At 39.7% G+C, this 15,715-nt stretch overlaps 1 protein-coding gene across 9 annotated transcripts in view; it reads right to left on the bottom strand.

The window, feature by feature from the left end:
• The window catches only part of RBKS (ribokinase), a 105,020-nt gene that overhangs the window by 34,004 nt on the left and 55,301 nt on the right, over window positions 1-15,715 (bottom strand). For 7 of the 9 annotated variants that reach the window (XR_008476430.2, XR_004733697.3, XR_613852.6 and 4 more), the window contains exons 6-7: window positions 13,603-13,694; window positions 9,387-9,575 (exon numbers count right to left, since the gene is read on the bottom strand). Coding sequence is in view for 6 of the 9 variants with exons in the window: in XM_017964448.4 (XP_017819937.3) it covers window positions 9,387-9,575; window positions 13,603-13,694 (281 nt within the window). In the remaining 3 variants the exon portion in view is untranslated. Of the gene's footprint in view, window positions 1-829; window positions 1,506-7,631; window positions 7,800-9,386; window positions 9,576-13,602; window positions 13,695-15,715 lie in introns of those variants that run through there. The other 2 variants (XM_054245115.2, XM_008980955.5) reach the window with 2 other exon arrangements.

The raw sequence follows: 15,715 nt of genomic DNA, 5'->3' as shown, positions 1-15,715 counted from the left end.
TTCAAATGGGAGATGAGGTATGTGACCTATAAAATACCTAAACATACATGAGGCATCACCTGTTGGCTGGTCCTTTTTACAACTCCTCCAGATAATCCATCAACTGAAGACCAAGCAATGTGGCAAAAACCAAAGTTAAGATCACTCAACCTATGACTAATTGTGAGACTGAGGACTGGAGAGTTAAATGGAGCTCTACAAGCAGATTCATTCATTCAGAAAACCTGAATGTGAAGAAATTTTGCCTGAAGATCTGCTGTACATTTGAATGACAAACAGAAACAGTGATGCTTTGACATTTATTCTGATATTTCCAAGAACTGCACAAAATGACATGTTTTCTGAGGAATGGTTTCTTTAAAAAGATTAAGAAAAAAAACATGTTGAAGTATGTAATAAAATATCCAGACTGAAGGAGCCTCAAGTGCCCTCAATAGGAAGGTAATGGAGATCTACATTTTTGACACCAGGAGTCTATCCATTCAGAGGTTATCCTAAGTCAAGGGGCTTCTATGTTCAGTTATATGAAGATTATGAACTGTTTGAGAGGTTCTTTGTAAGACCAAGAGTCAACTGTGACCAACTACTGGCACACCCTCAGAGAAATGGTATCACCTATCTTATTTGCTAGGTGTGGCTCCAAATAGCTTTTGGCCATGTCCCAAAGTCGTACTTATTCCAAATTACAACGTAATACACCAAAAATACAGGCTTATTGAAAAACCAAATAATTCAGTAGAGTATGGAGTAGAAAGAAGTCCCCCTTTATAACACCTTCTCCCCAACCTATACCCTTCCCATGAATAATGATCATAAGAGCTGGTAAGGCTTTTTCTAGATTTTAAAATATAAATTTACTTAGAGATAGCTAGAGAGTTACTTTCAAGTAAATGGCACTAATTATTATTATAACTTGCCCTTCTCCTGTTGATGATTAGGAAGACATACCTTCTCAAGTTTTGGTTATTGCAAACAAAGTTGGATTAAACATTCTTGTACAAATATTTGTACATATGAGCATTTCTGTAGGATAGACTGTTAGATGGAGATTTACAATTTTCTTTCTTTATTCTTTTTTTAAATAGAGGCAGGGTCTTGCTATGTTGCTCAGGCTGGTCTTGAACTCTGGGCCTCCAGCAATCCTACTGCCTTGGCCTCCCAAAGTGCTTGGATTACAGGTGTGAGCTAGCATCGTCAGCCAAAATTTGCTCTTTTCAAAAGGAAAGTATATTTTAAAGATTAAAACTGTCAGCTGAGCACAGTGGCTCATACCTGTAATCCCTGCACTTTGGGAGGCCAAAGTGGGTGGAGGTCAGGAGTTCAAGACCAGCCTGACCAACGTGGTGAAACCCTGTCTCTACTAAACACAAAAAATTAGCATGCCTGTAATCCCAGCTACTTGGGAGGCTGAGGCAGGAGAATTGCTTGAACCCAGGAGGCGGCAGTTTCAGTGAGCCAGGATTCCTCCATGTACTCCAGCCTGGACAATGAGAGCAAAACTCCATCTCAAAAAAAAAAAAAAATAATAATAATTAGTACTGTCAAATTGCCCCTCTGGAAACACTGTACAAATTTACATCCCCACCAGAATTACATGATTGTATAATATTTGTTTTGTGATCTATTTGGACTTAGACATTCTCAGGTTTTAATTCTGGCCAACTTTATGGTTGGCCAAACCATATAAAGAGGACCTCATTGCTATTTTAATGAGTATATTCCTGACTTCTAATGAGGTTAAGTATTGTCTCATTTCTGTAATTTTTTTTGGTATTTCTTCTTCAGTGACGTCTATTTATATTATTCTCAAGAAATATTTGATTCTTTTTAGTTCTAATTACACTATTTTTAGTTGTAATTTTTTGGTTGTAATATGTACAATTATACATATTAGTTATTAAAATTTGCTGTAAGTAGATATTCAAAAGTGTACAACTATGCATAGAAAAAAATTTGGAGGGATTTACACCAAAAGGTTAACAATTACTTCTAAGTGGAAGGATCATGGAAACCTGACTTTCTCCTTCATACCTTTCTGTGTTGCTGCTCTTATTCCCCCATTGAACACTGACATATATATTCATTTCATAAGTAGAAAAAGCCCCAATAAAGTGATTAGTGGGATAAAGGTGATAATGAAGGCTCTCAAGGCAATTCAAACAGAGGATTTCAAAAGGCACTTTGAGTAGTAGCTGTACCAACAGAGTAAGTCTCCTAAAATCAAAACTGGAAGGAAACAACAGTCACTTTTTGGATAAAAAATGGACAGTGCATGGTCATTAGAGAAATGCAAATAAAAACCAAATTGAGACACCATTTCACGCCAATTAGAATGGTGATCATTAAAAAATCAGGAGAAAACAGACGCTGGAGAGGATGTGAAGAAATAGAAATGTTTTTACACTGTTGTTGGGAGTATAAATTGGTTCAACCACTGCAGAAGACAGTGTGGCAATTCCTCAAGGATCTAGAAATAGAAATATCATTTGACCCAGCAATCTCATTACTGGGTATATACCCAAAGGATTATAAATCATTCTATTATAAAGACACATGCACATGTATATTCACTGTGGCACTGTTTACAATAGCAAAGACTTGAAACCAACCCAAATGCCCATCAACGATAAACTGGATAAAGAAAATGTGGTACATATACACAATGGAATACTATGCAGCCATAGAAAAGGATGAGTTCATGCCTTTTGCAGGGACATGGATGAGTCTGGAAAGCATCATTCTCAGCAAACTGACACAAGAACAGAAAACTAAATACTGCATGTTCTTACTCATAAGTGGGTGTTGAACAATGAGAACACATGGATACAGGGAGGGGAATATCACACACTGGGGTATGTTGGGAGGTAGGGAGCTAGGGGAGGGATAGCAGGGAGTTAGGAGATTTGGGAGGAATACTATTAGGAGAAATACCTAATGTAGGTGACGGGGGGATGGAGGCAGCAAACCAGCATGGCGTGTGTATAACTATGTAACAATCCCGCAAGATCTGCACATGTACCCCAGAACTTAAAGTAAAAGTAAAAAAAATTTAAACATACAAAAAAACATTAACCATGCAGTTCAAAATCAGAGGATTACTTTATAGTTGGCTCTTCAGCATCCAAGATTCTACCATTTTTAAATGATATAATTTTACTCACCTAGCCCTTTCTCAAGTATTGCCAATCAACAATAAGGGACATTGAAATATCTTGGCTATAACAGAAGCTTCTGGACAGAAATGTGCAAAGGCAAGGACAAAATGGCTTCTAAGCCACAAATCCCCTCAGAAACTCAGCTAATTAACACATGCAAAGAAAGTATATGTTGATCAGAGAGAAGGAGATGAGAAGAAGAATCTGCGGGGGAAACACAGTTAAAGGAGAGTCACAGAGACCAGCACTGGCAGTGCCCATGTAAGAACTGCTGAGTATTTGGTCCTCCCAGCAGGGCTATGGCTAAGCAGGGAATGGGGCCTCAGGTTGCCTGGGTGGGGAACACCTCCTGAGATCACCTCAAGTCATTAATTCTAAGTACATTTTGCAATATTAATTTGGCTTTCCACTGATGGAAGTGACAAGGGTGGGGAGAGGAGAATGTAGGGTGGAGGAAAGGTCACACCAAGTGGGAATAATGGCCCCTCAGATACTAGATTTTCAAAGATTGAACTGGATGGGCCTGGATGGGCCCTGGATGGGCCTAAAAGGTGGGTCCATTAACCTTAACCTTTAGACAGCCTGAATGGCTGTGGGCCAGACCCCAGGATGAGGGGAATACAAGAGGCCACCTGGGAAATCTGTGAGTAACCTGCCAGCCCCAGCAATCCCCTCACCCTAAGAAAGCGCTTCCATGCAAACTTTAACAGAAATTATCTCTACTTCTTACCAGTGCAATCCTAATTTAGAGTAAACTCTCAAGCCCTGAGGAGTTATGGGGCACCCGTGTAGCTGGCTGCCATTGCCTAGTGCCTCATCAGCAACTCTGAACACTATAGGACACAAATGTGAAAGAGAGTAAGAAAAGAGAATAAAGAATAGGAAAGATAAATTACCTGTGCCCCTGGCTTTTGTTTGTTCTCTGCTTAGTTACATACCCTGAATGAGGACCCATTGTTACAGAGTGAGTGATTCTTGAGAAGACAGATTTAGCCTATGGACTAAATTCTTGAGAGTATTATTGTAGATTCCAGGACTTAACCATGTATATAAAGAAAAGCAATTTATATTATCAAGAATTTCAGCACTTATAAGTCAGGGATAACTAATGTTATAATATATCACAGTAGCACAATAATCCTAAAATATACCATGCTTAGGTGCGTGTCTCTGACTAGGGAGTGCTTATTCAGTGCAATCCTAAATGCAAGCAGGCAAACCCTCTTAACATTCAGGTTGGAAGAACGGAGGGCGGACATGCACGCTGTCATTTGGAGGCTGAGATTCATATAACATATAGAAATGGGAGAAAAGACACATCTGTCATGTCTTCCAAACTGAGCTGAGGACATCTGCAGCTACTGCCACCATCTCGCTCTAGTACAACGGGAAAAACAGATGTAAAAATAGAAGTGATATATTCAACTATTAACAGTGAGGCAAAACTGAATATAGCAGTCTGCAGAAGCACTGACGTAGAACGGGAAATGGCTTCTTCTAGGGCAGGCTGTCCGCCTCGAGTGGACCACATGCCAATGAACTAAAGATGTTTCCACCAGCCATGTCAGCTCTGAGTTTTTAATAAGGGATTAGGAGGAAGAGAAAAGCGAGAAGGTTACAAACCGACTGAGAGCAAGTAATACCCTCCTGACAGAAAACTGAAGGAGCCCATTTGTTCAGAGGAAAACGCCTCCCTGGGAGCTCCTCACTCGCCACGTGAATTATCTTATCTTTATCAGATTAATGAAGAGGCTGCACAGCTGTGTGCAGAACAGGTAAGAATTTTAATAATGAAAGTACTGGATGAGAGGAAAAAGATAGCATAAAAAAGATGAGGAAGATTCTAGACCCAGAAAATCACTACCCTGGTTCCTGTCAGTGTCACTGCTCCTCTACTTGGGGCATGCTGAGAACCCGTTCAGTATATTCAGCAGGGCAATTCAGTAGACAGTCTTTACCACTAATATCCATTCATGAGTGAATTGCTTAGATGGAGCTTTTTTGTTGCTGTTTGAAATATAATTCATGCATCATAAAACTCACTCTTGAAAGGTATATGCTTTAGCATTTAGTATTTATTCACAAGGTTGTCCAACCATTACCACTGATTCCAGAACATTTTCATCACCCTAAAGAGAAACTCCATACTCATTAGGAGTCACCTTCTGTCCCCTCCCAGCAACCATCGGTTGACTTCCTGTCTCTGTTGATTTACAATACCTATTCTGGATATTTCATAGAAATAAAACCATAATATGTAACCTCTTACGCCTGGCTTCCTTTACTTAGTAGTATGTTTTCAAGGTACAGCCATGTCAGAGCATGAATCAGTACTTCATTCCTTTTAAAAAGTAATTTATTATTTAACAATTTACCTATTTTAATGTAAATAATTCAGTGCATTTAGTATACTCACAATGTTGTACAATCACCAACCTCTTATCTAGTTTCAAAACGTTTCCATTACTCTAAAGTAATACTCCTTACCCATTAGGCAGTTTCTCCCCATTCCTCCTCCCCCAGTCCCTGGCAACCATAGATCTATACTCTGTATCTATGTATTGATCTATTTCTGAGAATTTCATTTAAATGGAATCATATAACATGTAACCCTTGGTGTCTGGCTTCTTTCACTTAGCAGAATGCTTTGGAGGTTCATCCATCTTGTAGTATGTATCAGCATTTCTTTTAATGGCTGAATAATATTCCATTGTATGGATATACCACAATTTGTTTACTCATTATCTGCTGATGAACATTGGGTTCTTTCCAATTTTTGGCTATTATGAATAATGCTGCTATGAACATTGATGTACAAGCTTCTGTGGACACATGTTTTCATTTCTCTTGGGTATATACCTAGAAGTAGAACTGTGGGGTCATATGGTAACTCTGTATTTAACCTTCTTAGGCACTTCTAGACTGTCTTCCAAAGTGGCTGCACAATCTTATCTTCCTACCAGCAATGTATATGAGCTCTAATTTCTCTGCATCCTTGACAATACTTGTTGTTGATTATAGCCATGCTAGTGGGTATGAAGTGGCCTCAGTGTGTGTTGTTATTTGTTTTAAAACCAAAGGTATCCATATATATAGTTTTAAAAGATAAGGTTTAAGTATAAATGCCCAATCCCACTCCATTCCCATTTCCATGAGGCAAATACTTTAAATTCTTTTATTGGTTTCTTCTGGTAATTATCTGATGTTTCTGATAATTGGCTTTCAAAAAAACCAGTTTCAAAAACTGGCTTTCAAAAAACCAGTTTTAGGGTTGGGTGTGGTGGCTTATGCCTGTAATCCCAGCACTCTGGGAGGCTGCGGTGGGCAGACTGCTTGAGCCCAGAAGTTTGAGACCAGCTTGGGCAATGTGGCAAAACCCTGTCTCTACTAAAAATATAAAAATTAGCCAGGCATGGTGGTGTGTATCTGTAGTCCCAGATACTTGGGAGATTGAGGTAGGAGGATCACCTGAGCCTGGGAGGCAGAGGTTGCAGTGAGCCAAGATGGCGCCACTGCACTCCAGCCAAGGCGACAGAGTAAGATCCTGCCTAAAACAAACAAACAAAAAGTCAATTTTAGATATTACCTCGAGTTCCAATTATGAGGATTTAGTCTTCTTATGTCCCCTCAATGTGCAAATACACATTCACTTTATCCTTCCTTCTTAACAATATTATTATAATATCCATTTTTGGTTAAATCAAGAATTGGCATTTATATTGTTATGACTATGCATTTATAGTCATGTGATGTACAAATATTATATTCACTTAATCATACTTTTCCCCCTTATATTCTAGATGACCTAGAAGGGAAAATTTGCTTTACTTAAAAATTTTCCTCAGTTTAATATGTACCAATTAATAGTTCATCTTCAAATTCTGTAAGAAAATGAAAAATCTCTAGATATATTCAAACATACTGTACATTCTACTATTTATTTCTTGTTTTTCTTTTGTTTAGCATGTATTCAGAACTTGATTAGTATTTGTTGAGTGAATGAATGGAAATATCTAGGTATAGGCCAAAGATTCTAGAGTCAGAAGAAAATTGAGAGATTACTTCCTCCCCACCACTATCCCTGCCTGGTTCAAAGCAGTAATGTAATTTAGAGGTGAGGTATCAGAGGCCCTGAGAGGTTACCTGACTTCATAACATGATAGCAAATTTTCAGGAGGAGCAGGGACTGGAACTCTGGTTTCCTAGGTCTTAGAGCCCCTCCTCTGTGTCAGGTTGCTGCCACAGAGAACAAAAGTCATTTATCCTGAAGGGAATGTAGACTTGGGATATTTATGCAATTTCCTGAAACTCAAAAATTCATAGCAGGTGCTAAGAATCCAAATGAAAGAATACAAAACAGTATCATTGAAATGTGAAAACCTTCTTAGTGAACATTGCTGTATTTAGTAATCTCAAAGTTGTAATCAGTCAGGATCTATGAAATCCAATCCTGCCACATGAAATTACTCTGAGAATCACAACTACAACTTGAACGAGGGCATTTCCAAGGCTAGTTTCTCCTAAATGTAGTCCCACGCCCAAACGGCACATTTCCACATGACTGTTCTGTGGTAGGCAAGAGTTGTTTTTGTCTGGTCAGCATCCACTTCCCCATCCTCTGATATGAGTTCTTTTGATTTGTATCTGAAACCAGGGACAGGGACATGACATGAGGCAGGGTGGGGTGTGGAGTGGACCCACCTGAGCTCAGAGCCCGCTATCAGGAGGGCAGAGCTGACAGGGAGGGAGCCAGTGAGCAAGTGACCCGACTTGCCTGGTTGACACAGCTCAGACTCTGCATTCTGCTGTATCTTCACACTTTCCAATTATATGAACCAAATAAATCCTTTTTCCTGCATAAGCCTGTTGGAATTGTGCTTCTGGTGCTTACAACCCAAAGGGATAGTGACTAACATGGACACTGAGAATAGGGGCTGAGCCACTTCTATGCATCCATGTAGGATTCTGAGGACCCCCTCATTTTACTTTCAGCAGGAGATGAATAGAGTCTTCTCACTTCAGGTCAGGACTTAAGTGTTAGTCTAATGGAGGATCGATTTCAGAACTAAGAATCCCCTCAAATTCAGGTTCTTGTCCTTGACAAAACAGAAAATAAACTAATAGTTTCAGAAATGACTAAATATGAAAAGAATACCAACACTGAGCACACTGTATCAAATATATGGTAAAGCACATTTTGAAAGGCAACCAAGATGTTAATTTCAGGTCGTATGAGCATTTCTTGCACTTGAATATTTTTCAAAGTACATTCACATCCAAAACTTTATCAGATCCCCTCAGCCTTCTTTTTTGATAATGACCCACTTTTTAAAGTCGCTTCTAAGCAAAAAAAAAAAAAAAAAATTGTAAATAATTATCTATCAATTTCTTCTAAATAAAAACCCTAAAATGTTTATTCGTCCTCAGCTCTAGCTTACTCACTTTTCTAGTCAGCTTTTCTGAATTCTAACGCTAAACAAGCAATTTGTATTTCCCTAGCTTTAGGGGAACCATGAGTCTTTTTTCTAACTTGTTTCCTTTTCATTCCTGCTCTGTAACCATGGCTTGTCCACTTAGAAAATGTCTGTGTGGAGTTCATAGGCCTAATTTGAATCTCCAGCTTTGTCACGTAGTGGCAATGTGATCCTGTACAGGCTTTTTCTTCTGTAAAATGGAAATAATAATAATACCTGTCTCACAGAATTGTTTAAAGATTAAATGAGATATATGCAAAAGGGACACAGCAAGCATGCAGTAAATGTTAGCTGCTACTATTTGCTGGTTAAAAGAATGTTCTCTTCTAACAGTGCTCCTTGCTGTTCATTCCACATGAGAAGCTTGTAAGACACAGCTATCTGTTCACTGTCTAGAACCTAAGCCCCATGAGGGCAGAGACTTTGCCTTATTTATTGCTATATCCCCAGCACCTATCATATGACTGGGACATGAATGACTGAATAAATGAATGAATATAGGTAATACAAGTGTAATTTTACTGGTATTCTGATCTTATGGGTGAGGAAACTGTCTCCGAAAGGTCAAGTGGCTTGCATAAAGTCCCACAGAGTTAGAGAGGGATTAAAACACAGTTCTCCTGCCTGGTTGTTCTCCTTTACCATATCACCTACTAGGCCTTTATCTCATTATCCAAAAATCCAGGTGCAGTATCTAACTAGTTACTAAGTAACAATTTTCAAGGGCTAAAAATGATTTTTAAACTTTAAAACTTACCGTGGTATCCACAGCCTTGACTTTCTCCGTGGGAATGTGCTTTGGTTCAGGTTCTGTCTGTGACAGCAACACACATCCCTCAGCGCCTAAGGTAATGATTACCACCTGGCAGCCCCTTTTCAAGAGCACTAATGCAGCCTCCCCAGCATCTGCAGCACTGCCCACCGTGAGGCCAGTTAAAATCTCAGCCTGGAATATACAAAAGTCAACAGAAACAGTGGTGAAAATAAGTAACCTGGATCCACTTCCAGATTTGTTTTTCTAGAAAATGTCTCCCTTCTTTTTCATAACAATCAATGAAATGGGAACCTTGATGGATACTGGTACAGTAAAATAAATAAAGCAATAACAATGACAACAAAAACTATAAAAGACATTCTTGGGACAACAGGGGAAACTGGAATGTGGCTTGGATATTAGATGATAGCATGGAATTACTGACAATCTTCTTAGGTGTGATAAAAGTATTGTGGTTCCTCTTAGGAGACATACGTCAAAGTATTCAGGGGCGAGGAATCATTCTGTCTGCAACTTACTCTCAACAACAACAACAACAAAATACTTTTCTCACTTACTTTTAATCGAAAACAAAGCTAAATACACATAGGGAGAGGAGACGCAAATACAGCAGAATGTTATCAAATGTTTAGGTGAAAGTGTTCATTCAGCTTTTCTGCACATATAATAATTTTAGCAAAGAGTTAGGGGCAACAAAGAGAATTCTACCAAAAAAAGGCGGGGTGGGGGAAGGAAGGTTGGAGGGGAGGCAGGAAAGGAGAAAGGAAGGGATCACTGCCAATGATTTTGGTGTAAATTGCACCTGTAAGTTTGGCACCTAAGGGCATAATTCTTCCAGGTCTTTCTCGGGCCACAAAGTCTCTTCTCTAATTTCCAGTTTTTGCTTTCCAGTTTGCAGACTATTCGTTTATTTTGTTTGTTTTTGCCAGAGAAGATGGAAGCAGAGGAGAGGCACTGACAGGCAGCAGAAAAAGCAATGCCCTGGCATTCAGCTCTTTCCTGCCTCAGCCTTGTGAGTAACTGGGACTACAGGCAGCCGCCACCACGCCCAGCTAATTTTTGTTATTTTTAGTAGAGACAGGGTTTCACCATGTTGGCCAAGACAGTCTCAATCTCCTGACCTTGTGATCTGCCTGCCTCGGCCTCCCAAAGTGTTGAGATCACAGGCGTGAGCCACCATGCCTGGCCCTCAATGATTTTATAGTAGCATCCACCAGGCACATAAGAGTCTCTAAACCAGAACCAGGCATTGTATTGGCAATAGGGAGTTCCTGCTCTGTTGTTTCTGGGGCTACTGCCAGTCCAGTCACTAAGTGTCAGCGGTTGACTTGGTTTACTTCTTGGTCAGAGGCTGTGTCTTTGTCCTCCTATCTCCTCAGGTTGGGAGCCTTATATACGCTTCAGGCAGCAGGGGCAGCAGCTTCCTCCACCTGTTATTGTTAGCAGGGAAGCCACAGCCCAGCATGTACGGTTTCCATTTGTGGGCTTGGGTTCAGTCCCCTAGAAATGGCACACTTTTAGTGCCCATGGCCCACAGTGGGTGAACTTCCTACCACCTCTGCCTGTTTCTGGGGCTGTATAGCCGGCATATCCAGGGCTGAATGCTCTGTGAGGCCGTTCCATTTCTAATCTGTGGAGTTATTTATCTTGTTTTAGAGCTTGTATCTTTTCATTGTCTCCTTTAATATTTACTTATCAATGGTTTGTGTTTGGAGCAGAGTGAGTATCATAAGCATGAATTTACATTATTGCTGTGATTAGAGTTCATCTGTAAGAACATTAAGCTTTTAATGTTTTTCTTACTTCCATTAAGTTTCTGAGACCAATTTCCTTAAAGACCAGAATTCTGGCTGGGTGTGGTGCCTCACGCCTGTAATTTTAGCACTTTGGAAGGTGGGAAGATCATGCGGTCAAAAGATCAAGACCATTCTGGCCAACATGGTGAAACCCCATATCTACTAAAAATACAAAAAATTAGCCTGGTGTTGTGCACGTGCCTGTGGTCCCAGCTATTTGGGAGGCTGAGGCACAAGAATTGCTTGAGCCCAGGAGGTGGAGGTTGCAGCCAGCTGAGATTGCACCACTGCACTCCAGCCTGGCGACAGAGATTCCATCCCCCCAGCAAAAAAAAAAGACCAGAGTTCTTTCATTTATTTATTTCATAAGCATTTGCTAAGTGCCAACTATGTATAGTTAATGTAGCAGATATTATTTTCCAAAGATAACCATATTAACTTATATCAGATCATACATCCTGGTTTTACACTGTGCCAATGACAATCTTCTATAAAGGGGTGGGGTACTAGGGTGGACCTTCCTGCTTAAATCAATAGAATGAGTCAGAAGTGATGCTGTGTGACTTCTGAAGCTAATCACAAAAGCCAACATGGTTTCTGCCAGATGTCTCCTTCTCTTGGGAAGCTGGATCTTGAAACCCAGCCACCATATTATGAGGAAGCCCAAGTCACAAGTGGAGGCCATGTGTAAGTGCTCTGGCCAACAACCTCATTATGCCCCCAGCCAAAAGCCAGCATCAACTGTCAGGTATGTGAGTGAAGAAAACTTCCAGCTCTCAGCCTCTGTGTCTTCCAACTCAGGCCCCAGGCATTGTGCAGGAGAGTCAAACCATGCTATCCCCTGTGTGAATTCCTGATGCACAAAAGCTGGGAGTGGCAATAAATAATTATTGCTGTTGTAAGCCACTACATTTTGGAGGTAATTTATTAGGCAGCAATAGATAACTATATACACAGGGAGAGCCATCAGGGATACAACAGTGAATAAGACAGATGTCTCTGACTTCATGGAACTTGTAATTTAATGGGGAAGACAGAAGAATCGAATAAGTAATTTGAGCTGTGATGAACATTTGAGAAGTAAATAGAGTGCTCTTCAAGTATCTAGCAGGAAAGTTTAGGCCAGTTTAGTAGTTGAGGGTACTCTAACCTCTTATTGTGAAATGGTCACTATTTCCCACAATTCCTTCTTCCTAGCATGGTGGTTGCTCAAAAATATTGCATAACCTATTGTGGTTTGTTAAAATTAGTTTATTTGTAGCAGTCTTCTTTCTTATTTCCTCTATGTTTTGAGAGATGAAATTATCAAGAAAGCAGGTCAAGAAATCCTAGAAACCTTCATTCAACCTTTAAACCACATGGAAAATTAGGCTGTGCAGTGGCTCACACCTGTAGTCCCCGTACTTTGGAAGGCTGAGGCAGGAAGACTGATTTAGCCCAAGAGTTCAAGATTAGCCTAGGCAACATGGCGAAATCCCATCTCTACACAAAATTTAAAAATTAGCCAAGCGTGGTGGTCCCAGCTACTTGGGAGATTGAGGTAGGAGAATTGCTTAAGCCTGGGAGGTAGAGGCTGCAGTGAGGCATGATGACACCACTGCATTCCAACCTGGGTGACATAGTGAGTTCCTGTCTCAAAAACAAAAAATGGAAATTCAACTTTTACAGTTCATTAATTTCTTTCTCTCCATGTTACATTCACCAGTGTGTATACCTGCATCCCAATAATGGGAGAGAGCTCTGTTCTAATGCTGTCTGGATTATAAAAAGGGAGAAATATTACAATTTTCTTCCTAACAATACTTAAGAAAGGGTGGTACAATACCCTTTCTTATTGTACCAATTGATAGTCTGTTCAGATGTACACATCATGACACGGTCTTCACAACAGAATGTAGCAGATCCTCCAGGAGTTTTACACGGATTAGGGTTGCCAGATAAAATACAGGAAACTTAGTTAAATGTGAATTTAAGATAAATGACAGGTAATTTTACAGTATAAATTTGTTAGGTATGTTATTTATTATCTATCTGAAATTCAAATTTAACTGGGCATCCTGTATTTTCACTTGCTAAACCTGGCAACTCTAATATAGTCCGCAGAATATGAAATAATTAAAAAAGAAAACAAAACACCCATAGTGTGAGAGCAAGGAAGGGACTAAAATTAACTGAGGTTTGAAAAGTGCTAGAATATAGAAGTGACTCAGAGAATCCCTTTTTCCCCCGCTAGGATTTACTAATTTCCTTTTCTCCACACCCCAGTAAACTGAAAAAATCTGTTTTTACCATGCCTGAGAATTCACGTCATCAAATTGATGTGGTTAGTTCTGCCCCTTTGCTTCATCTACTTGCTCGAACTTATGGTTTCTCACAGAATGACCAAAGCAATTCACCCTTACCTCACTTTCATTGCAGCAGAACACATTCGAGAGGGTGTAGAACCGGGGATCCAGGTCAGCAATGGCAGGGGCTGGATTGAACAATGTTTTCACTACAAAGGAATGGAAAAGGGGTTTATTATTGGTTTTCGTTTTTAGCACGGTGCATTTACAGACGTTTAGTAGGGAAAATCCCCAAGTTCATTTTTGTCTTCATTTGGTTAAATATCCACCTAGTTACAGATATAGAGAAAAGTCTGAAATCTCAGTTTCCACGATAGCCTGGTACCAATTCCTTATTTCCGTTTTCTCTACTTTGTACTTTACAACATTTCAGCTTCCAGGAAAAACAGCAATATTACAGTCAACATGATTATAGAGTTAAGGCAAAGGCAACAAGAATATCAGAGAAAAGCAAAAATGCTGTGGCATGAAAGGACATGTGTGAATGTGAACAGGGTAGTGGGCATTTTTGTGGGTTACTTTAAGTGCTTGGTTTCAAGGCTAGTTCATAAATCCATTTTCCAGGGAAGAAAAAGAGCTGATAGAAAAGAAACAATGAAGAGTTCAGAACGTTCCCGATGGGAATAGTAAGCACGAAGATCATGTGCATATGCATAGTTTGTACACCTATGTATGCCTCCCAAATATATCACCATTACTCCTGCAACATATGCACTTACACAAAAGCTTACATTCTCGGCTTCTGTGAGCAATCTGGGAATATAAAAAAAAAGATTGAGAAAGGAGGAGGAATTCAATCAGAGGCTGGTGCTAGCTCAGACTGAGGGACTACAAGAGAAGGATAGATGGGAAGAGGAGACACAGGGAAATGAATATATCACGGCCATTTTTCAGAGGGAGGAAAGTGAAGCTCAGAAAGATGAAGTCATATGTCTACGGTCATACACTGGACACAGTTAAACTGGACCCCTATCCAGGGGTCCTCTGGGTTTAAGTTCAGGATTTGGTCCACTCTAAAAAAAATGGTTTCTTTAGGCTAGGACTTTGTCCACAGCAACACACACCCCAATGCCAATTAACAATATTTTAAAACACCCTTTGGTTTGGAACTTTGTAATATGTGATACATATGTCACCCAAGTTGGAATATGTAATGTGATACATGTATATATATATGATATATACATGATATATTTGTATGTGTGTAGATATATATACATACATATATTTCAAGTCTTTAAAAATGACATTCACAGGAAGCTTCCTCTTTTTTATAGCACTTATTCACTTGAGTACTCAACTAGATTGGTTAGTCTTTTCTCAACCCAGGTCCACTGACATGCGTGTTAAGTAGTCTCATCAACTATAGACCCACAGTGTAAAATTCTCTAGCTGCAGTTCTCAGCAGTGGCTTACAAACTTGGGTGCATATCAACTTCACTAGGAGAGCTTGTTAAAATGCATAATTTCTAGGACTGACCTCAAACCCACTGACTCAGAATCTCTAGGAGTAAGATCAGGGAATCTGCATGTTCATAAGTTCTCCAGGTGGCTCTCACATAGCCAGCTGGGCACTAATCCATTCCACATTCTTGGGAAGAAGCTAATCAGCACATGGCTAATGGAAACCATCTGCTACTTTAGCCTGGTGAGGACATCTAGTCTACTTCTGCACCTTCCTTGGTTTTACCTAAAATTTTGATTCAGTCAGTGGGTCTTGTCCAGTATAGGCTAACACTATTCCCACATTTTTGTTATTTTAGAATCCAGAATGTCCACCCACAGAAATTCTATGGCATATTTTTGGCTGCTCAGGTTTTTGTATAGTGTTATTGTGCAGCTTAAATTAGAAAAAAGATGTAAAAGCCCAGTGTAAACTCTAAAGTGCTGTACAAATGTAAAGGATTATTACTGTTATTATATTGTCCTTTACACATAGCCCAACACCCCTGCCTGTCTACCCATCTCTTCTGCCTTCTGGAGTTTGTAGCCTGGCAACAGTATCGCTCATTGGTTCTCTCACTTCTCAGTGGTCTTAGAGATGTCAGTTACATATAAAGGATCTCACTGTCCAGTATTCTAACACACTCACTTAAACGTTTTAGGTTTTCAGAACAATATATCATTCCCAATGTTCCTCAAGCATTAAATGGAAACAACTGCTCGCCTA

Source organism: Callithrix jacchus, chromosome 14, assembly GCF_049354715.1.
Source record: "Callithrix jacchus isolate 240 chromosome 14, calJac240_pri, whole genome shotgun sequence".
NCBI lineage: Eukaryota > Metazoa > Chordata > Mammalia > Primates > Cebidae > Callithrix > Callithrix jacchus.
The sequence above is the reverse complement of the archived record's forward strand: the minus strand, read 5'-3'. Positions and strand labels throughout refer to the sequence as shown.